Raw genomic sequence first — 22,811 nt, 5'->3', positions numbered from 1 at the left:
TAATAAATAAATAAATAAATAAATAAAAGTGACAAAATGGTACAACTTACCCCACTCTCCTCTACTGTATAGGTGTATTTTTGCTCTCCACGGTACAAGAAATACAGACAGTTCTCCTTCCTGTCCAAATGTACTTTAAGCACAAACACTTCAAGCCAATTAAAACAACAACTTAAACAAATGTTAAACATGAACGAATGCTGCAGTGTTTGATGAACAAAACTGAAAAGCCTCAAAATGACTCAAAATGTATCTGGGTTAACACTGCCCTCTAGTGTAGAAGTGAAAAATAGGTTACGTTCACAACCTTCATACATGTTTGTAGTAGTAATAATAATAATAATAATAATAATAATAATAATAATAATAATAATAATAATAAGGCCAGTGGCATTATAGCTCCAGTGAAGAACTTCCAACACCAAAGTGGATCACCTCTCGTCCGATTCTGGTTTTGGCTAAATCGCTTGGACTTCTCTGGAGAAACGCAAACAGAGGCTTGTCTACAGACATATGAAACAGTGAAGCTTTGTATAAACGTTTTTTATTCTGCTTTTATCTTAGATGCAGGTTTAATAAACATACTTTGATGATAGAAGAAAGATATTTACAATAGAAGTTAGCAGGAAACGCAGATCTGTTATATTGCTAAACCAAAATGAAGCTCGAAGGCTGGGACTCCCTGATGCCTTGGTGGTGTGTTTCAAACCAGAATGTTCTTCGGAAAGGGGAGGAGAGAGAGGAGAGAGAGAGGTTTTGCTGCATGATATGAGTGGTTACATCAGATCTTAACTTCTCCTCAGTGGACGAAATCATGATGAGCATGATAAGGGAACCACTGGCTAGGTTTAAATTAAAGTTGGGGTTAATATGAGTTACGATCAGTTCGGCAGACCGAGCTGCCGCTTTATCAGATTCACACCGACCGCTGAGGTCATGTAGTAGGTGTAACAGTTACTGACTGTAGTGCGTAAAATTTTCCATACATGTATAAATATGCAACTTATATGTCGACATTGCTGTGAAAGCACTAAATTAGTTCTTTTTGGAAAGTTTTAAGAGTTACCTCACTAGCACATTGTCAGTAGCTGGATATTTCGCCCCCTAGTGGAGTAACCGAGACTGGCACCTACTCCAGCCAATTCTAATTTAGAGAATGGTTTCTACACTGATTCGGTGATTTCGTGGAAAAATCGTGCTGGGGGAGTACGACCAACTTTTCATGCATTATTACTGTAAAAGAATAAATGCAAAGATATTTATTAAGAGGAGGCAGCTGAGAGCATTTGAAGTCTGGGGAAGAAGAAGGAGGAAGAGAAAGAGAAACAGGAAGGTGGGTGGGAGGAGAAGGAAGAAAATATGAACCCACAGGCCGTATATATTTGACATCTGGTGTGTATAGGGTATGTGCTGTGGCCAGAAATGAAATAAAACGCACAGCACGTGGCACAATACGAGATTCACGCTCTACGTGTACCCCTACAACGTGACCAACACGGTGTCCTTACACACACCCCCCGATAATGTATTACAGAGAGAGTATTGGAGAAGCACAAAACGGTATAAACCCCAGGGTTTTTATTGATGCGTTTTGTGTATGACACTTCAGTGTGGTTAAGTTCACAAGAACATTTTGAAATCACTGGTTCAACATGAGATCCTGAGCAGTTTCTCCATCGAGAACACACACCTGATTCAGCTCATGAACAGTTTCGGGAAGCAGATGCTTCATTTAATCCAGCAGGGTAAAACACCGCAACGCTGAGCAGCCCGGTGGCCGATTTTGCCTGGCGTGACTGTTCTCTGCCGTAATCAGGACTGTCCCATTCTGAATCTGATTGTCTACTGAAGCAAAATAAACTGGAGGACATGCGGGAGATGACCAAACGTTTGTTCGCCTCACGTGTTAGGAAGTTTAACGCTGTACACTTTTTAAATCCCTAAATTCACCCATCAGGTTCAGCTCGGCTGGTTCTTAATAGTCTGAAACGTACACACTTTCCCCCAGATGTTTTCGATCAAACGGAACATGTCTGGTGTCCGATGTACTAGACTTGTGTAGACCGATGAAGCGATCGGTAAAGGCGGAGCAAGTCAGTCTCTCATGCCGGAGATCAAACTGGAAGATTTATTGATCTAGAAAACGTCTACAGTGTTTCATACGGGAGCAGACACTCTTCTGTACGTCACGTCTAGAAAATAAGAAGAAATAAATAAAGAAAAAGTTAATAATCTGGTGAAAAATCACCTTTTTGGGGGGGGGGGGGGGGGGGGTTATGGCTTTACGAGCTAGTCTCTCATTTTAAGGTGTGGTTAAGCCCACAAGATGATGTCAGAGTAGGAGATGGAGAAGGAGGAAAAGAAAGAAGGGAAGAAAATGAAGAACGAGAAAAACAAGGAGAAAGGGGAGAAAAGGAGCGCGAGAGAGAGAGAGCGAGAGAGAGAGAGAGAGATCCGATAACCAGGATCAGTTCCGGGCTGAACCCAGACCCCACCCCAAAAAAAGGGGGGGAAGGGGGGTAATATCAGAGTGAAAGAGAATGAATTTGAAAAGGTTTTTTTGTGGAACTGGAAATGTTCACATATAAAAGAGACCAAATTACATATTTTGTCAGGTTTGGATTTTTTTTTTTTATTATTTTATAATTTATACTCCAATATATTTATAACGCAAGTTGTGTGTGAAAGCTGCGGTTTGGTGCAAGTCATGACTTCAGCCATGTATTCAGCGAATACATTTTAAAGCTTAGTTTTTAAATAAAATTTCAAAAATGATCTCTATATCTCTCTCTCTCATACATCACACGTCGGATGAATCCAGATAATCACCTAATACTCAAATGTTCAAGTATCGGGACTGATATGGGGACAGGAGGTTGGTATCGCGTGAGCTCTAGTGAGAACATGTCCTGGCTGATCGATTACATCTGCGGTAAAGGGAACGTGGTGTACGAGTCATTTCTGCGGAATTGCTCCGTTAAGGTTCGCGCACACGCACGCAGATAATCCCAGTTCAAAAGCAGGAAGCAATTTCATTATGTTGATTACCCTGAGGGCTAACATTGACATTTTTCCCTGCATTTAAAAAAGGAAAAAAAAAAGAAAAAAGAAATGAGCAGACCAACTCGTCCAACGGTCGTCTCTTTACGGCTTTACGAGCTAGTCTCTTTCCACAGCTGGATGATGGGATCCGTGTTACACCGAGTTACTTTATAACATAGCCGTGAGGGACGGAGGGGGGACGGGACACAAACAAACAAACAAACAAACAAACAAACAAACAAAAAAAAAAACCCAAACAACTGTCATAGTTCACAGTAGTAACTTTTTTTTTTTTCCCTTTTAAATATTTTCTTAAATATATACACAAAGCAAGACACATCTATTACTCTGAGGAATCAGTTAACATCAGATCGATCTGCTCGCTTCGCATCTCCGACGGTTCCTTCATCGCACTGATATTTCAACCAGAAATCCCTCAGATCTAAATCAGATTTATCTTTTTACCGTTAAACCATCACGGAGAGCGCCGCGATCCGTCTTCTCTTCGCCAACAAGCCCTGGTGAACCAAAACACATATCCTGGCCTCGCTGAATACGTCTCTGTAAATACACTTGCTGAAAAGCCTCTGTCTGAAAGCCTCTAGAATATAGTCGTTTAAATATCTCGTAAATAAGAAACCGTGAAAACATACGATGTAAGAAGGTCACACCAGTTCACAAGCATACACCTCGCTCTCTTAAACCATACTGAAAAGTAAAATTAAAACGTTAATGGCGAGAGAGAGAGAGAGAGAGAGAGAGAGAGAGAGAGAGAGAGAGGGGAAAAATAAAAAACAAAACCACGCATACTTATAAAAGCCTGTGAGTCATAAATGAGTGCATCATATATGAGCTAATGATCCGTGGAGCTCGGTCCTCGTGACGTACACGTAACTGACTCAGATCTACAGGTGTGTGTTGTCATGACCACCGCGGCCTTTACCAACTAAAAAACTCGGGAAGGGCAGGGAGGGGTTGTGGCGGCTGCACGGTTCGAGCCGCCGCTGAAGGCCGTGAACGTGGATCATTCCGACTCAGCCACTCCGAGGAGCCTTCGCCGCGTTCATCTGCTCCGCTCCGGGACGTCAGAAATAAATCTGTTTAGCGTCCAAAGGGTTCTGCTCCATCGGACAGTACGGACACTTCAGCCTGCGGAGAGGAAAACGAGCACGGGCGTCAGAGCGTGACTGCAAGCAGGTAAGGAAATCAAATACATGTTTGCTGAAAAAGTATCGATCCTGATGATGTGAGAAATACACATTAATTCAGACAGGATTTCCAATCGTGGAGATAAACATATCTTCTGGACTGCATGTATCACAAGTTTGAATATTCTGCAAGCTCTTCTGTTCCTGTACACGACGAGCACCTACTTCCCAGCGTTGGTGAGTTTGTTAAGGGCGTCTTTGGAGATGACGTGACCGCAGATGAGCTTCATGGGTGGGTTACTCTCCGACGTCTGCTGCCTCAGGATGGGACACGCAAACACCGAGTGATACCAGCACTTCTTTCCTAGGTCTATCTCGATCTGCACGCACACACACACGCGAAAATATTAACATCAGATGTCCAGAATTTACCGGCATTCACATCGAGCCAGCATTTCAGTATCCCAGTCCTTTACAATTCCTCTTGTTCACTTACGTAATTTAGAAGAAAAAACAAAAACAAACTATTAAAGAAAAAAATAACACTGGAAACGTTTGTCTTTGGTGTGGAAATAAATCAATAATAAATAAATAAATAAATAATCCACAAGTGCCGTTACCATTTAGTCAACAAACTTTTACCTTTTTACTAAATAAATCCAGCTAACCATGGTTAACTTTATACTTGTCTAATTGTACTCAAATCAAACCTACGTGGCTGGATATTATTCACATTAACGAACTCAAAACATTCCCGCATTGACACTTGCATTTTCGCTGCTACTGTATTTATAAAAAAAAAAAAAAAACAATTATAGTATTTTGTCGTCATTATTACACACTTTACCTGGCTGCTATCACAATAACTGCCATGTCCATATATGGTACAAGCTAATCTGCAGAAGACCAAGTCATAGCATGTTCACATTTATACCATTTTTAAATGATGGTTACTCTTGGCACCTCTCTTTTGCACTAACTAGTATAATCAGACACTTCCACACTAGAACGGTGTACTGTTCGGCGCTACACTGTCACTTACTGTGCCGATTGTCCTGTTTTAGTCGTTACTGTGCTGTCTTGTGTTGTTAGCACACATTTGCACGTGCACTGTGTGTAGAAACATGTAGGTTTTATTTAGTTCTGTGTCGCCTCATGTAATTAGTGTGTTGTGTGGTCTTGGAGGAACGTTGTTTCGTTTCACGGTGTACTGTACCAGCTGTATATGGTTGAAGTTACAATAAAGCCAACTGAACTTCTACATTCACCATTTACCCATACAGAAAACCAGAGTGTCCAGTCGGTCCGATGGGAAGGGGTGGGGCTTACAGTTAATATCGGAGAGTTCAAAACACTTGAACTCACAGAGCAGTTGTCAGTCAGACTATATTCATACACCGATTGGCTCATGTGCTGATTCTATTGGCAGGAAGGAGGGCAAAAAAAAAAAAAAGCACATCTGGAACATTTTTCAGAGATAACTCATACCGGCGTACTTCATAAATACTTCCTGTCTCTTGTTTACTGCACTATACACTAGAGTTCGAATGACTGATCGGTTATCGCCAAAAATCCACACCAATAGTTGTTCCGGAGCGCGTCCATTGGGGGAGCTGTAATTACGGTACGATGGCGGCCCCTAGAGGCGAAATAAAAACCATCACTGACTAATTTTGTCGCGTTATTTGATGTGGGGTTCCCCCCCCCCCCATTCATTTTAGACTTCTCTATTTTTATTTGGAGTGTTTCTTTTTAGTTCAGTTTTGATGTACATCTTTTATTTACTTTAATATTCATAAAAAGCTTTTATAAAAACACTTTCATGGTACAGTCAGTTCTGTTTATTTTGTAATAAAATTCAGCAGTATTTTACTCGAGTGTTCGGGTTTCATTCAGTGTCAATTTTTAAAACCATCACTTGATTAACCGGGTATCGGCAGGTAGGTACCACCTGACTTAAGATAATACTTTATTAAACCCCAAATGGAGAAATTAGGGAATTAGTTATCGGTATGGGTAAAATCCACTATCGCTCCACCTCTCCTGTAAAGGAAACCTAATCACCAACACCAACTTGCTGATGAGACTAAGAAGAAAACCAAGCAGTGTGTGGGTGTGGCTTAATATTCTAATGACCGACAGCCCTGCCAGAGACTCAGAACCTGCGGGAAAACTCACACAGAACTAAACAACAGCACAAGCATCTTTTTGACAGTTTTGTTGAGGGTGAAGCTTACACAAGCTTGAACCAAGAGAAGGACCGAGCAGATTATATCATAAGGGTTAAAACTGAAGTGAAGTACAGATAAATAAATAAATAAATAAATAAATAAAAATAAAAAAAGATACAAGAAAAATGTGAAATCATACAAGATTGTGAAAAGGTTGCTTGTCAGATGCATGTGTGTGTATGAGAGAGACAGAGAGACAGACTCACAGGCAGCTCGTCCTTGTGCGTCCAGACGCCGCTACACTGCCGCTGCTCGATGACCTGCTTAATGTTCATCAACACAGGCAGGGCCATGCAACCTGATGCAAAACTGAACAAACAAACAAAAACACACCGATTATAATAGCAGTTCTCTAAGCTAATCAAAAACAAACAGAACAAGAGCTGCCAAAAAGGGGTCGTGACCCTCATAGAATCTCGGTCTCCTCTTTTGTTTTGTTCTTTTATTTTACAAATCATTATTATTAATATTACTCCAATTATGAAGCCACATTCTGTGTGTTACTGTTCTGAAATGTTACAATGAGTCCCACTGAGTCGCGACACATTTAAACGAATAGTGCACGTGTGCGGTTTTTGTCCGTCTACTTCTGATATCTTATCAAAAAACATCTGAGTGACTCGGACTCCGTGGAGCAGAAAGCAAGAAAACCGACACGAAAAAATATGCAGGATCGTTTACTGAAGACGGATTGAGCGGCATTTCATCAAACAGGAACATAAATAATAAATAAATAAATAAATAAATAAATAAATAAATAAATAAATGCAGGCTGTTGAGGGGTTGGGGTCACAGAAAAGTAAAAATTAACCTGGGGTCATTTGCCCAAAAAAAAAAAAAAAAAGGTCAGGAAAAGAAACTTCCTTTATATCCAGTTTAAAACCATGTTCAAGATGGATCAAAGTGAAATAAGTGTCCCCCCCCCCACCTCTTTAAGAAATGTGTGACAGACGAGCGTTATTAGGTTACTGGGGGAAGGGGGCGGGGCATACGCAGGCCTGGCGTGTTCACTTCGCGTTGCATATTTCTGTGCCTTACCTCTATATTTAATATTTTGCGGACGTATAAAAAAATAAAGAAAGAAATGTATTATTCAAAACAAAAATAAGGTGACGATTCTTTACCAGTGTAGTCTGTTAAAAATCCACGACCTTACTAAAAATATCACTGGACCCCTCAGACTGTAATAAAAAAAAATCTCATCTATTTAAATAAATTAAAAAATAAATAAAATGTATAATAAAAAATATCCCAACCCTAACATCCGTTCAAATATAAACGAACAGTATGAGCAAGGTTCAATCTGGATTTTGTTCATGTACAGAAACCTACAATTGTGAAACTGGGTCATATGGGAACACAGCGCGCTTTAATACCTGCTCGACTTATTCAGCTCCTCGGTTCGTTTTTTCCTTCTGACGAGCTTCCAGAAAAGTCACAACGCAAGGAATAGAAAAATCACAATAACCGAACCATCAAAGATTTCCATTCATGAATAATCCGATCTCGGAGTGCTGGACGTGTTTAACAAATGAAAAGTGGAAGTGTGATGATACCAGTCAAAGACAGATGGTGGATTAGATTTCCGAGGGGAATAAAGGGTCACTTCTGTTACAAGTTACATTACAACTATACGTTTTTCCTGTGTATATAAAGTGCTTCGGATTAATAAAAATAATAATAAATTTGTCGAACGTTAGTGGTTTTGAAAGAATAAAGTTATCGGATGGTTAGATGGAGATCGGCTGATGCGCGAGGTTTTAGAATGGGTATCAATAAAGAAAAAGTGGCATCGTGCATCCTCGATTTCTCTCGTCATTGTTTTTACTTTTTAAAAACGAAGTTACACCCATACCGGATGCTCGTCAAGTCAAGCTCATCTGCCAAATTAAGTCCGTACAAGATTTCAGAGTTTTGGTTTTTTTTAGATTGTTGCGGCCAAAAATGCTCGAATTTGCTGCAGCTTTTGTCAAAACGTTAGACGCAACTTGGAGTGTGTTTTTGCGGAAAACTCTTCGTCTTTCGCGGCGATGTTTGTTGGTAAACGAGACCTTTTAGCTGTACTCATGTGAATCGAAGAGGACTTCAGCTGAACGCGCGTTGTGATGAAGTCACATGACTCATCTTGGCCCAAATCTGCGGTAACTAAATTTTTTTTAAAATTTCAAATATTACAGCGTTTGCGCAATTTAGCTTTAATTTCGGCCGTGGCAAAATCCTGGAAGGACTGATTAACATCAACGTCAAAATGAAAGAGTACTCCATGATAAAGCCTGACGTGCACAGAGTATCTTTTCTGCTAAAATTCCACCAGATATCAGGGATTTCTCTGTGTACAAGTGAGAGATCCCACAGGTATGTGAGCGGAGGAGTGACGGATACAGCCGCATTCCGCTCTGGACCCCTGCTTTAGTTTTGGTTACTACTGCTTTCCTGGCAGCTTTTGTTAGTAAACCTGTATCGTGCATCACGGAAACGTCTTTACATCTTTACGCGATACGATATTTCGGTCACATCATCCGGCCGTAAAGGAGAGCGTAGAGATGGAGAGCACGTGACAGGACGGCATGTCTGACCTGACGCTGAGCGGAGACTCTACGGACAGGCCGAGCAGGGCGCAGGCGTCCCGGGTGAAGATGTTGCAGATCTCGGCCCACTGGTTGGTCTCGAGCAGACCGCGGTACGGAGAGTTCTCGATGCCGTTCCGCAGGTAAACCAGGCTGCCCATTAACACCTGGATATCTACACACCAACAACAGATGAACCAGACAGTAAACCACACAGAGAACAAGATCAGTGGGTTAAAGCGATAAACATGATCGGGGGCGGGGCGAGGCGAAGCCGACCCTCTCTTTCAAGTAAATACGCAGCAGTAGCTATGTTTCCCTCCAAGCTGCGAATTTAACTTTGAACGTCGCATAAAACATCTGCAAATAAAGCACCGTTTCCATCCCGTGTGTTCAAGAGAACAAAATCGTGACTCCTGGGGGAATCAGCGCAAAGAATCAACACAAACGGAAAAGGTGTTGCAACCAGGGAAGCCGCAGTGCGTCCTCTGGCTGTAACATCAACGGCAGGTTTACGTTAATATATTATATTATCTAATACGATATTGTTTCTATAGTAACAGCTCATACACAGGGACTCGTACGGCAGACATTCCAACAAAGTAAAACAAATGTTGAAGTGGTCTAACCATAAACCGTTAAAATGCGTGACGTGTCGTTCATGGATAAGTTCATGGAATAACACTCCAGCTCTTTTTTTTTTTTGTTTAGTAAAAAACATCTAGAAACAGGTTTAATAATCATATTTGGTTCACTGTGAGTTTATAATTAGAAATATTATATAACTGACTACAGTCGGGATATTTTCAGGTGCCGAGATGTTATTTTTTGCAGTGTGATCTTTACCGCTCCGTGGCTCACCTCTCTGATGCTGGGCGGCGAACGGTTGGAAGTGGCGAGCGTAGTGCAGAGCCTCCAGCTGGTTCTCCACACCTCCGTTCAGCAGGCTGATGAAGTAGAGCCGGTGCAGCTTGAACTCCAGACTGCTGTTCAGATCCAGAAGCCTCTGTCTGTTCGTCACAGCCCATCTGGCAGAGACACAACACACACAGTGGATTTATTACCGTCATTTGTTCAGTAGGTGTCCTCGTATCATCACAGAAAAGTCCCGAGGAGCTCACGAGCTCTACACTCACTCTAGCGCCGGTCGGAGGTCCTGCATCCGTAAAGCCTCTAGAATGCGATTGAGCTCCAGAAACGGCTGCTTCATGCTCATGTCGATGACCACGCCCGACTCCTGCCACGGACAGAGGCGAATAAAGTACTTTTCACAATTATTACGTCACGGCAGCTGTAATCCTCATGCGGCGCTTTGAAACCCGAGAGAAAAGCTGTACCTGACAGAGGTCTTCGGCGACGCTCAGCATGCCCTGTCGGTACAGGTGCTCCACGATGGTCTCACTCAGGTTCCTCTGCTTCTCAGACGAGTCCCACACCGTCTCGGCTACTACGGCGCTCACCTCCGCGTCGAAGTTCTGCAGAGCGTAAAGCCTCGTTACGCGACATTTAAACACGTGACGCGTTTATTTTTTTTAAAATCCCTGCATCTCCCGTCTCCTGATTTAAGGGAAAGAGAAAGCTACTTTTTCCAGGAGACCAGATCTGGGCTTGATGAAATGTTTATTCTCACACCTGCATGCACGGTAAGCGGAATTTGATAATAAACAGTCCACTTTATTACGCAGCCTGTTGAATGTACTGTTCAACACACAGACCTCCAGAGCCTCGTAGTGAACGATACGATATGATACGCAGGTCCTGTACAGCCCTGGAACATTCACCTCAAGACTAAGGGCTCAGAGGATCTACATGTCTTAACTACAGTGTGACCGAAGACTCTGTTATTCGGAGAGAATGAGAAAGAAAACAGAACAAGAAAGACAGAAAGAAAGGAATTAGAAAAAAGAAAGGAATTAATTTTAAGAAAAATAAAATAGAAACGAACAAACAAGGCAAGGAATAAGAAAAAAAAAAAAAGAAAGGAATTACACAGAAGAAGGAAAGGAATTATAAGAAAAAGAAATTATAAGAAAGAAAGGAAAGAAGGTGTTTCTAAGTAAGAAAAAGAAAGGCAGACTCTATAAGAAAGAGATAACGGAGTGATGATGGAGGAGAGACTGACTCTGTCGATGGCTTTGCCCACTTTGGACACGCTGCCGTGGATGTCCTTGTGTCGAGACGCGAGCATCTGCACCGTCTCCTTGATCTCCTTACAGCACTGCGCCATGGTCTGAGAAAGCACTGATAGATCTGTATCCTGTACACCTGAGAGGAGAAACACACAATAACACTCTCAGCAGGAGCTCGGGAACATCCCAGACCTCACTCCAACAGTCCAACAGCACCTTCACAACTGTTACACCAGTGATCACGTCCGAGTCGGAGACAAGTAGAAATGAAAAATCAAGAAGCGGCACACGGCAACGGAAGAACTAAACCAAAGGAAGCTAGCAGAATGTAGAAGATCAGACAGTTATATATCAATTGTTTGTTGGTCCACATCTCCAGAACATCTCAGTTTGTAGCTGCGATAATATTTATTTATTTATTTATGTATGTATGAAAAGAGTCGATTCAGAGTCAAATTGCTTTCGAGATGACTCATAAGCGCACCAACACCACCTCGCTCAGTCTCTCTCGGACCCTTTCCAGTAAAACAATCTGAGACAACACCTGTGAACCATCTGGAAGTTATATAACCAGACGTTTTTCCAGTTTGGGCGAGTCTGAGCCACAGAATCCTGTTACCTGAAAATCTCTTCACCTGTATCTGCATCGTTTTGTGAACAGACAGGTGTTCCTATTATAGCGGCCGGCGAGCGCGTGATGCCCGCTTCCTTCCGACGCTTACCGAAGGTGACCAGCTGGCTGCGCAGCTCGCAGACGTTCCTCAGCAGCTCGTCGAGACGTTCCTCTGACTGGTGTCCGTACGTCACGAACCTGTGCAGCACCTTCTCCAGCTCGCGCTCCACACACGCACATTGCTCCATGGCTCTGTCGCTTGTTCTCGATCACACATACGGCAGGAGCGACGACACCTACACGTACAACACATACATTTAAAGTTCATCAGCTGATTATAAGAAATAAAAAATAAATTTAAAAAAAAAAAAAAAAAAAAAAAAAACCCTCATGACATGTAACTTAATCTTTAGAAATATCACGACTTCTACGATTTATTGTTAGTTAGGCCTGAAGCTTCTTTTGCTCCCTCAGTTTTCACGTCACTTAATGGTTTCCTCCATTACCCACAATGCAGTTTGACTACCTGATGTTCAGAGGGATTTATGATTTATAGCCCACGCTTTATCTCTAACTAAAGAGAGCAATGCAGCAGCGCTTTAGTTCTCCAGTCCATCTAGCATTCTCTCACCTCTTCCTCATCTGTTCACGCTACACTCGAACACATCAGCTTCAAATGCTTTCGTGGTAACATCGCCAGCGTAAATACCATCGCACTAGTCATCTCACAGACTAGCCTAACCCAGGCTCCATGGTAACTCGCCATCAAACTGCATTCTGGGACTTTCTTCATCCATCTACACATCCATCTACCCATCCATCCATCCACCCATCCTCCCACATACCTGCCCATCCATCCATCTACTCAGCCATCTACCTATAGAACCTTCCACATACCTACCCATCCATCCATACACCCATATATCCTCCCACATACCTACCTATCCATCCATCTATCCATATATCCTCCCACATACCTACCTACCCATCCATACACCCATATATCCTCCCACATACCTACCTACCCATCCATCTATCCATATATCCTCCCACATACCTACCTACCCATCCATACACCCATATATCCTCCCACATACCTACCTACCCATCCATCCATCCACCCACATACCTACCCATCCATCCATCTATCCACCCACATACCTACCCACCCATCCATACACCCATATATCCTCCCACATACCTACCTACCCATCCATCCATCCACCCACATACCTACCCATCCATCCATCTATCCACCCACATACCTACCCATCTATCCACCCACATATCTACCAACCATCCATCTATCCATATATCCTCCCACATACCTACCCATCCATCCATCCATCCATATATCCTCCCACATACCTACCTACCCATCCATACACCCATATATCCTCCCACATACCTACCTACCCATCCATCCATCCACCCACATACCTACCCATCCATCCATCTATCCACCCACATACCTACCCATCTATCCACCCACATATCTACCAACCATCCATCTATCCATATATCCTCCCACATACCTACCCATCCATCCATCTATCCATACATCCTCCCATATACCTACCCATCCATCCATCCATATATCCTCCCACATACCTACCCATCCATCCATATATCTACCAACCATCTATCTATCAATCCATCTACATATCCATCCATCTACCCATCCATCCATATATTCATCCATCTACATATTCATCCATCTATCCATATATCCACCAACATACCTACCTACCCACCCACACACCCATATATCCTCCCACATACCTACCCATCCATCCATCCATCCATATATCCTCCCACATACCTACCTACCCATCCATCCACCCATATATCCTCCCACATACCTACCTACCCATCCATCCACCCACATACCTGCCCATCCATCCGTATATCTACCAACCATCCATCCATCTATCTATCTATCTATCTATCCATCCATCTACATATCCATCCATCTACCCATCCATCCATCTATCCATATATCCACCCACATACCTACCCATCTATCCACCCACATACCTACCCATCCATCCATATCTACCAACCATCCATCCATCTATCCATCCATCCATCCATCTACATATCCATCCATATATTCATCTATCTATCCATATATCCACCAACATACCTACCTACCCACCCACACACCCATATATCCTCCCACATACCTACCCATCCATCCATCCATATATCCTCCCACATACCTACCTACCCATCCATCCACCCATATATCCTCCCACATACCTACCTACCCATCCATCCACCCACATACCTGCCCATCCATCCGTATATCTACCAACCATCCATCCATCTATCTATCTATCTATCTATCTATCTATCTATCCATCCATCTACATATCCATCCATCTACCCATCCATCCATCTATCCATATATCCACCCACATACCTACCCATCTATCCACCCACATACCTACCCATCCATCCATATCTACCAACCATCCATCCATCTATCCATCCATCCATCTACATATCCATCCATATATTCATCCATCTATCCATATATCCACCAACATACCTACCTACCCACCCACCCACACACCCATATATCCTCCCACATACCTACCTACCCATCCATCCATCCACCCACATACCTACCCATCCATCCATCCCACATACCTACCCATCCATCCATATCTACCAACCATCCATCCATCTATCCATCCATCTACATATCCATCCATATATTCATCCATCTATCCATATATCCACCAACATACTTACCCATCCATCCATCCACATATCTACCAACCATCCATCCATCCATTCATCCATCCATATATTCATCCATCTACATATCCATCCATATATTCATCCATCCACATATCCATCCATCCACATATCTACCAACCATCCATCCATCTATCCATATATTCATCCATCTACATATCCATCCATCTATCCACCCACATACCTACCCATCTATCCTCCCACATACCTACCCATCTATCCTCCCACATACCTACCCATCCATCCATCCACATATCTACCAACCATCCATCCATATATTCATCCATCTACATACCCATCCATCTACCCATCCATCCATATATTCATCCATCTACATATCCATCCATCTACCATCCATATATTCATCCATCTACATATCCATCCATCTATCCATATATCCACCAACATACTTACCCATCCATCCATCCACATATCTACCAACCATCCATCCATCCATCTACATATCCATCCATCTACCATCCATATATTCATCCATCTACATATCCATCCATCTATCCATATATCCACCAACATACTTACCCATCCATCCATCCACATATCTACCAACCATCCATCCATCCATTCATCTATCCATATATTCATCCATCTACATATCCATCCATATATTCATCCATCTACATATCCATCCATCCACATATCTACCAACCATCCATCCATCCATATATTCATCCATCTACATACCCATCTATCCATCTATCCACCCACATACCTACCCATCCATCCATATATCTACCAACCACCCATCCATCCATCTATCTATCCATATATTCATCCATCTACATATCCATATATTAATCCAGCTACATATCCATCCATCTACATATCCATCCATCCACCCACATACCTACCCATCTATCCTCCCACATACCTACCCATCTATCCTCCCACATACCTACCCATCCATCCATCCACATATCTACCAACCATCCATCCATCCATATATTCATCCATCTACATACCCATCTATCCATCTATCCACCCACATACCTACCCATCCATCCATATATCTACCAACCACCCATCCATCCATCTATCTATCCATATATTCATCCATCTACATATCCATATATTCATCCAGCTACATATCCATCCATCTATCCATATATCCACCAACATACTTACCCATCCATCCATCCATCCATCCACATATCTACCAACCATCCATCCATCTATTCATCTATCTATCCATATATTCATCCATCTACATATCCATCCATCTATCCATATATCCACCAACATACCTACCCATCTACCCACCCACATACCTACCCATCCACCCACCCACATACCTACCCATCTATCCTCCCACATACTTACCCATCCATCCATCCATCCATCCACATATCTACCAACCATCCATCCATCTATTCATCTATCTATCCATATATTCATCCATCTACATATCCATCCATCTATCCATATATCCACCAACATACCTACCCATCTACCCACCCACATACCTACCCATCCACCCACCCACATACCTACCCATCTATCCTCCCACATACCTACCCATCTATCCTCCCACATACCTACCCATCCATCCATCCACATATCTACCAACCATCCATCCATCCATATATTCATCCATCTACATACCCATCTATCCATCTATCCACCCACATACCTACCCATCCATCCATATATCTACCAACCACCCATCCATCCATCTATCTATCCATATATTCATCCATCTACATATCCATATATTCATCCAGCTACATATCCATCCATCTATCCATATATCCACCAACATACCTACCCATCTACCCACCCACATACCTACCCATCCACCCACCCACATACCTACCCATCTATCCTCCCACATACCTACCCATCTATCCTCCCACATACCTACCCATCCATCCATCCACATATCTACCAACCATCCATCCATCCATATATTCATCCATCTACATACCCATCTATCCATCTATCCACCCACATACCTACCCATCCATCCATATATCTACCAACCACCCATCCATCCATCTATCTATCCATATATTCATCCATCTACATATCCATATATTCATCCAGCTACATATCCATCCATCTATCCATATATCCACCAACATACTTACCCATCCATCCATCCATCCACATATCTACCAACCATCCATCCATCTATTCATCTATCTATCCATATATTCATCCATCCATCTACATATCCATCCATCTATCCATATATCCACCAACATACCTACCCATCTACCCACCCACATACCTACCCATCCACCCACCCACATACCTACCCATCTATCCTCCCACATACCTACCCATCCATCCACATATCTACCAACTATTCATCCATCCATCTACCCATCTATCCATATATTCATTCATCTACATACCCATCCATCCATCCATCCATCCATCTACATATCCACCAACATACCTACCATCTATCCATCCATCCATCCATCTACATATCCACCAACATACCTACCATCTATCCATCTATCCTCCCACATACCTACCCATCCATCAATCCATATATCCACCAACATACCTACCCATCTACCCACCCACATACCAACCCATCTACCCACCCACATACCTACCCATCTATCCTCCCACATACCTACCCATCCATCCACATATCTACCAACTATTCATCCATCCATCTACCCATCTATCCATATATTCATTCATCTACATACCCATCCATCCATCCATCCATCCATCTACATATCCACCAACATACCTACCATCTATCCATCCATCCATCTACATATCCACCAACATACCTACCATCTATCCTCCCACATACCTACCCATCCATCAATCCTCATATCTACCCAACCCTCTACCCATCCATCCATCCATCCATCTATCCATATATTCATCCATCTACCTATCCATATATCCTCCCACATACCTACCCATCCATATACCCATCTATCACTCTAATGAGCTCTACAAGTATGGGCACCCTATCTGTCTGTGTCATCATTTTTGTCTATTGATTTCTTTAAGGAATCTCTCAACAGTGTAAACTCACATTCATTTTATTATTATAATTATCACCTTTTTTTTTTATTCAGAAGTCGCACTATGGTGGCGTTTTAATTACCCTTGATGTTAATTTTAATAGGTTAAAACTGTATTATTTGTGCAATACAGTGCAACTGTCGTTGTTTACACCGAGCTGAACTGAGTCTGAAATAAATAAACAGACGCCAGCTTTTTTTTTTTTTTCCTTTTTTCCTTTTAGAGATCAGCTAATTACACCCAGACTTCTCCCATTTACAGCCATGGGGGAAACATTAATAATGATAGCAAATATATGATGAATCATTTGTGAATTACAATACTGTAATTTAAAAAGAAAGCGATATAGAGATAGAGAGACCAAAACAAACAGAGGAGCAGTGAGCTATGCTAGCAGGCTAATCAGGACAAACAACAGCTCGGTGGTTAAAGGACTTTAAGAAAAAAAATAGGTTATTAAAAAAAGATTACACACTGACAACGGCTATAAAATATATCCACAGAATTCCACTGTATTGTTAAACAAACACGCATTACTTATTTGTCGTAAATACGTGTAAAAATTAAAAAAATAAAATAAATAAAACAAAACGTACTCGCCTGTTGTTGTAGCAGCAGCACTCCTCCAGCAGACGTCCCTGGAAACAGGAAGCTCCTTTTCTATTCGGACTGCATCCCAATTCACACACCAAGTGCACTAGGTAGGGTGCACGAGCTAACACGTCCTAACGCAGACCGAGTGCGGACATGTAGGAAGCAGGACTCTATTTGAACTTCAGCCAGTCATTTCAGTGAGTTTACTAGACTTAGTGCCTTCTACTGAGCAGGAGGATGAAACAGCGGTGTGATTCTGCACTGAATAACGAATAAAACACTCTGTATGTACTATTACAGTAATTTATCCCTCGTTTACCAACAAATACGTTTTTTTCCCCTTCATTTAAGAACTACTTGCTATCATTTTTATCCGTTTAGAGCTACATACATGCTAGAATTTGTAAAGGTTGTAATGGGAATTGTAATGGAAACTCTAATGGTCCCTGTGGGTCTCTAGTAGTAATTTATTGCCTTCTATTGGTGGCATGTTATGTCCAGTGGATACCAATAATGGTAATGGTTATAATGGTTAGCTGATGGTTTGTAATGGTATTTGTAGTGGAAACCATTAGAATTTCTCTGATGGTTTCTATTGGGGGTTTATTTTCAGCAGGGGTTAAAAGAATTTATTCATTTATTCATCATTTTCCAACAATCTTTTATTTAAAGATGACTACCTTTTACCATTTTTATCTGTTTAGACTTACATACATGCTTTTTTTTTTTTTTTAAACTGTAGAAACCCTCATATCATTTGTAATGGTTGTGATGGGAATTGTAATGGATACTGTAATGGTCCCTGTGGGTTTCTACTGGTAATTTGTTGCCTTCTATTTGTGGCATGTTATGTCCAGTGGATACCATTAAGAACCAATAATGGTAACGGTTTTAAGGGTTAGCTGATGGTTTGTAATGGTATGTGTAGTGGAAACCATTAGAATTTCTTTGATGGTGTCTATTGCTTTTTTCTTCAGCAGGGGTTAAAGAAATTGATTCATTATTTGCCAACAAGTCCTTTTTTTTTTCTTTATTTAAAGAAATGTATTTATTTAGAGATGACTACCTGTCATAATTTTTATCCATTTTGAGTTACATGTTATGCTGTGAACCAAGTTAGTTACAGAAAGCTTATGATTATCAACAATCTTTTTTTTTTTTTTAAATCTGTTTACTAGTAGTTATGTGGAGCATCTGCCATACACGTCCCTGTGAATGATCCATTACTATAGAAACTATAATGTATTAAAACGAGCGCACTAATATAAACCTGTGATTAGCTGCACTACTGTCAGAGCTGCTGTTACGAAAAGGTCATCAACAGTCAGATTAGGGAATGGTAGAAAATCATAATCATCATTCGTTTTCACTCATTTTAGGGAAGGGTGCCAATAATTTCAGAGTTGACTTTTCCCCACCCTTTATACTATTTCAGTAGGGCCGGGCGATATATATCGATATAATACCGGTATCGTGATCACTGATTACGCGATACACTTCTCGGAGATATCGTTGGTATGGTGATTTATCGTTGACGTTTTTAATCCTCATAAATGAAATGGTACTGAACGGATGCCGTCGATTTTGACGTAATCTTTTTTAAGTTAATCTTCTCGGTCTTTGTAGGCATTAAAGAAAAGTACGATCAAATTCGGTTTCATGGGTTTTTGTTTATTTTACTACTGTTGTGCAGACAGCTTGTTAGCTAAATTATATATCGTGATACGCATCGTGTAGCGTAGAAAATTTCCTCAAGTATCATGATATGATATTTTTGTCCTATCGCCCAGTTCTGTATTTTTATTAGTTTTAATTAGGTATTGGTTATTTTCACCAGGTGGTGGACGTGTCATGTTTTCGGGTTTGTCCGTCTATCTGTATATGATAGTGCGATATCTCCAGAATGATCGGCTGAATGTTTATAAGACTGATACGAAGTTATGATCGTAACCAGCAGATGAACCGATTCAAAGTCACAGCAAGGTCAAATGTCTGAAATAGTTTTTCTATAACAGCTTCCTTCTTGTTTGGTATATATATATATATATATATATATATATATATATATATATATATATATATATATATAATTTCATTATAAAACAAAACTTATGCAATTATAGGAACTGTGTGAACCACTGATTTTGCTCAAGAACCCATCAATGATCACCTACTGCCAAAGATAAAGTGTGTGTGTGTGTGTGTGTGTGATTCAGATCATGAATCTAAATGACAATACAAATTCATTCATTGATATTTTACAGCATGTATAATCCATGTCAACTCCAGTTTCCTTCCACTGTCCAAAAAAAAAAACAACCCCACGCAGGCAGGTGGACTGTTGTCTACGCTACTTTGTCCAAAAATGTGAATGAGTATGTGTGTGTGTGTGTGTGTGTGTGTGTGTGTGTGTTGCCCTCTGTTGTACTGGTGTCCCATCCCAAGTGTCCCACCTCGGACCCAGCGTTCCTATGGATTGTCTCCGGATCCACCGCAAGCAAAAGTCCTTCATTTTGGTACAGTATGTCATGTGGAGTAGAGGTCGACCGATCGATCGGTTATCGGCAGAGATCCACACCGATAAGTTTTTCGAGAAAGGGTCCGCTGTCATTATTATACGGTACGAGAGCGGCCTCTAGAGGCGAAATAGAAACTATCACTGACTCATTTTATTGTGTTATTTGAAGTGTTTTTTTGTTCATTTTGGACGTCTCTGTTTTCATTCGTTACCTGGAGAGTTACTTTCCGGTTCAGTTTTGATGTACATCTTTTATTTACTTCAATATGTATTAATAGTTCATATATATTAATATTTATATACTTATTTCATTTTTTAAAGTACAGTACATTTTCATAGTAAATTCCGTTACGCTTTCATTCGGAACCGAGTGATAAAAACTACTACGGTTATCGGCAGGTACGTACCGCCCCACTTAGTTATCGCTATCGGTAACAATCACTATCGCTCCACCTCTAATATGGATTTTAAAAAGAAAAAAACAACGGTGCTGTTTCCATAAAAGAGTCCATTTCGACTGACGGAAAGAAGCAAGTCTCTACTGTAAAACTTTACTTATAATATTTTCATATACACAAAGGAGTACAGTACAGTTGAAGACGATTCTAACATGGCAGCAACGACTTTGCCCCACTTTCCCCAGACCAAACCGGTGTGTGTTTCGTCTTCTTTGCAGCACCAAAGCACACTCGGATTGGGCAACTAACACGCCATACAAAACACACACACACACGCACGCACACGTGTGCAGGCACACACACTCACACACACACACACACACCGAAATGTACAACAAAAGTGTAAAACAGTGAGAACTGATTCTACAAAGTCCATAAATATGAAGAGACTAAAGGAACACAAACATGCTTTTTTGTTTCGACATGAAAGATGGCTGCTGTAAAGATTACAACAAAAAAAAAAGGACAAAAACAAGTGGGGCAGGAACTTTAACATTCAGTGGATATCAAAAGAGAATGATTGTAAGGCCAAAACATTGTTCAAACAATAATAATAATAATAATAATAATAATAATAAAAAAAGAGTGTCCTTCATTTGGAACAGCAGTCTCTCGCTTTCGTTGGGTAACTCACTAGTCGGGATTTTCAGATTCTGTAACGTATTTTCATTCTGTTGGCTCGAATAAAAAATAAAATCACATCTCCAGTATACAAACCACACACTTGATGACTTTTTTCTGAATGGTTTAAAGTTTGGTGGAGATTCAGAACGTCCACGAGGAATTGATGTAGACCCTTCAGGAACGCCTTCTGAGGTAAAAAAAAAAACAAAGAAAAAAACAAAGAAAAAAAAAAAAAAGGCACAAAGCTGTCATCGTCTAGTGGGTGCACCACTACGCCGTTCTCAAAGTCTCCACTAATGTTCGATCCAATGCTAACTGCTAAATTTCCTCGTCGGCTTTCATCGTGTCGGCGAGGTCGGCGTTTCAACTTTTTAGATGTGTTTCCATTTTTTTTTTTTTAAACTCGCGCTTACTTTCCTTCGAGCGTCTACCGAGAGCGTAAATCACCGTCTAATCATCTAATCCATCTCACGATGAGAACCACGTCGGCCTGGTTACGGAAACCATGTGACGGAACAGACACTAATGGAAAAATATTCTGAACTCTGGACATGAGGAAACAATCGAAACTAAGCACCGGTGTGGAAACGTTTTATAAAAAAGTGAGCCGGCTGGACGTTGTTGTTGTGGTTTTTTTAGGTCCAAATTTCTGCATTAAAGTCTTTAAAAAAAAAAAAAAAAAAAAAAACCTCTCAAAGTCCATTGTATATGCAAAGACAACTCTAGAAGAATCAGAAACAGAGCGTACCCTGCAGAGGAGGAAGCACAAGGGTACTTTAAAGAAAAAAAAAAAAAACATCCACCAAATAATTTTTATTTTTTTTTACAGTGTTTTAAAAAGACCTTTTCATTCTTAACTCACACGTTAACTGAATTATTATTATTATTATTATTATTATTTTTCCCCACATGTGTGGGTTTGTACGGTCCGTGACCGGAGTTCGGCACGGGTCGTTCTTGCGAAACCCTTTTTTTTTTTAGAAGAAAAAAAAAAAAGAATCATTTTTGAAATGTTTTCACTGCAGGCTTGAGAATGAATTCGGTGTGACGAGTAGAACACGATTACTGAGAAATGAAAGAAACGAACAGAACCATATGAAAATAAG

The 22,811-nt window shown here is 41.0% G+C and overlaps 1 protein-coding gene across 2 annotated transcripts; it reads right to left on the bottom strand.

Annotated features, from left to right (window-relative positions):
- Positions 1-527: 527 nt before the first annotated feature.
- rmnd5b (required for meiotic nuclear division 5 homolog B) lies at positions 528-18,445 on the bottom strand. Of its 2 annotated transcripts, none has more exons than XM_053641625.1 (10): positions 18,108-18,445; positions 11,840-12,026; positions 11,111-11,253; positions 10,326-10,463; positions 10,125-10,225; positions 9,850-10,016; positions 8,998-9,163; positions 6,628-6,730; positions 4,416-4,570; positions 528-4,191 (listed from the first exon to the last, which is right to left on the bottom strand). In XM_053641625.1, the coding sequence occupies exons 2-10, from the start codon at positions 11,976-11,978 to the stop codon at positions 4,128-4,130; spliced, it is 1,176 nt and encodes a 391-aa protein (XP_053497600.1). In that variant the 5' UTR covers positions 11,979-12,026; positions 18,108-18,445; the 3' UTR covers positions 528-4,127. The 2 variants fall into 2 exon arrangements, with proteins under 2 accessions (XP_053497600.1, XP_053497599.1); XM_053641624.1 differs by having other exon boundaries at positions 18,112-18,445.
- Between the last annotated feature and the right edge of the window lie 4,366 nt (positions 18,446-22,811).

This window comes from Ictalurus furcatus, chromosome 14 (assembly GCF_023375685.1).
Source record: "Ictalurus furcatus strain D&B chromosome 14, Billie_1.0, whole genome shotgun sequence".
NCBI lineage: Eukaryota > Metazoa > Chordata > Actinopteri > Siluriformes > Ictaluridae > Ictalurus > Ictalurus furcatus.
This window is presented reverse-complemented; position numbering and strand designations above follow the sequence as displayed.

Coding starts and splice junctions, on each gene's coding strand:
- rmnd5b (XM_053641625.1), bottom strand. CDS start 11,978: ATGGAGCAATGTGCGTGTGTGGAGCGCGAGCTGGAGAAGGTGCTGCAC. Junction 4,571..6,627: donor CGCACAAGGACGAGCTGCCT/GTGAGTCTGTCT, acceptor GTGTGCGTGCAG/ATCGAGATAGACCTAGGAAA. Junction 4,192..4,415: donor AAACTCACCAACGCTGGGAA/GTAGGTGCTCGT, acceptor TCCTCTCCGCAG/GCTGAAGTGTCCGTACTGTC.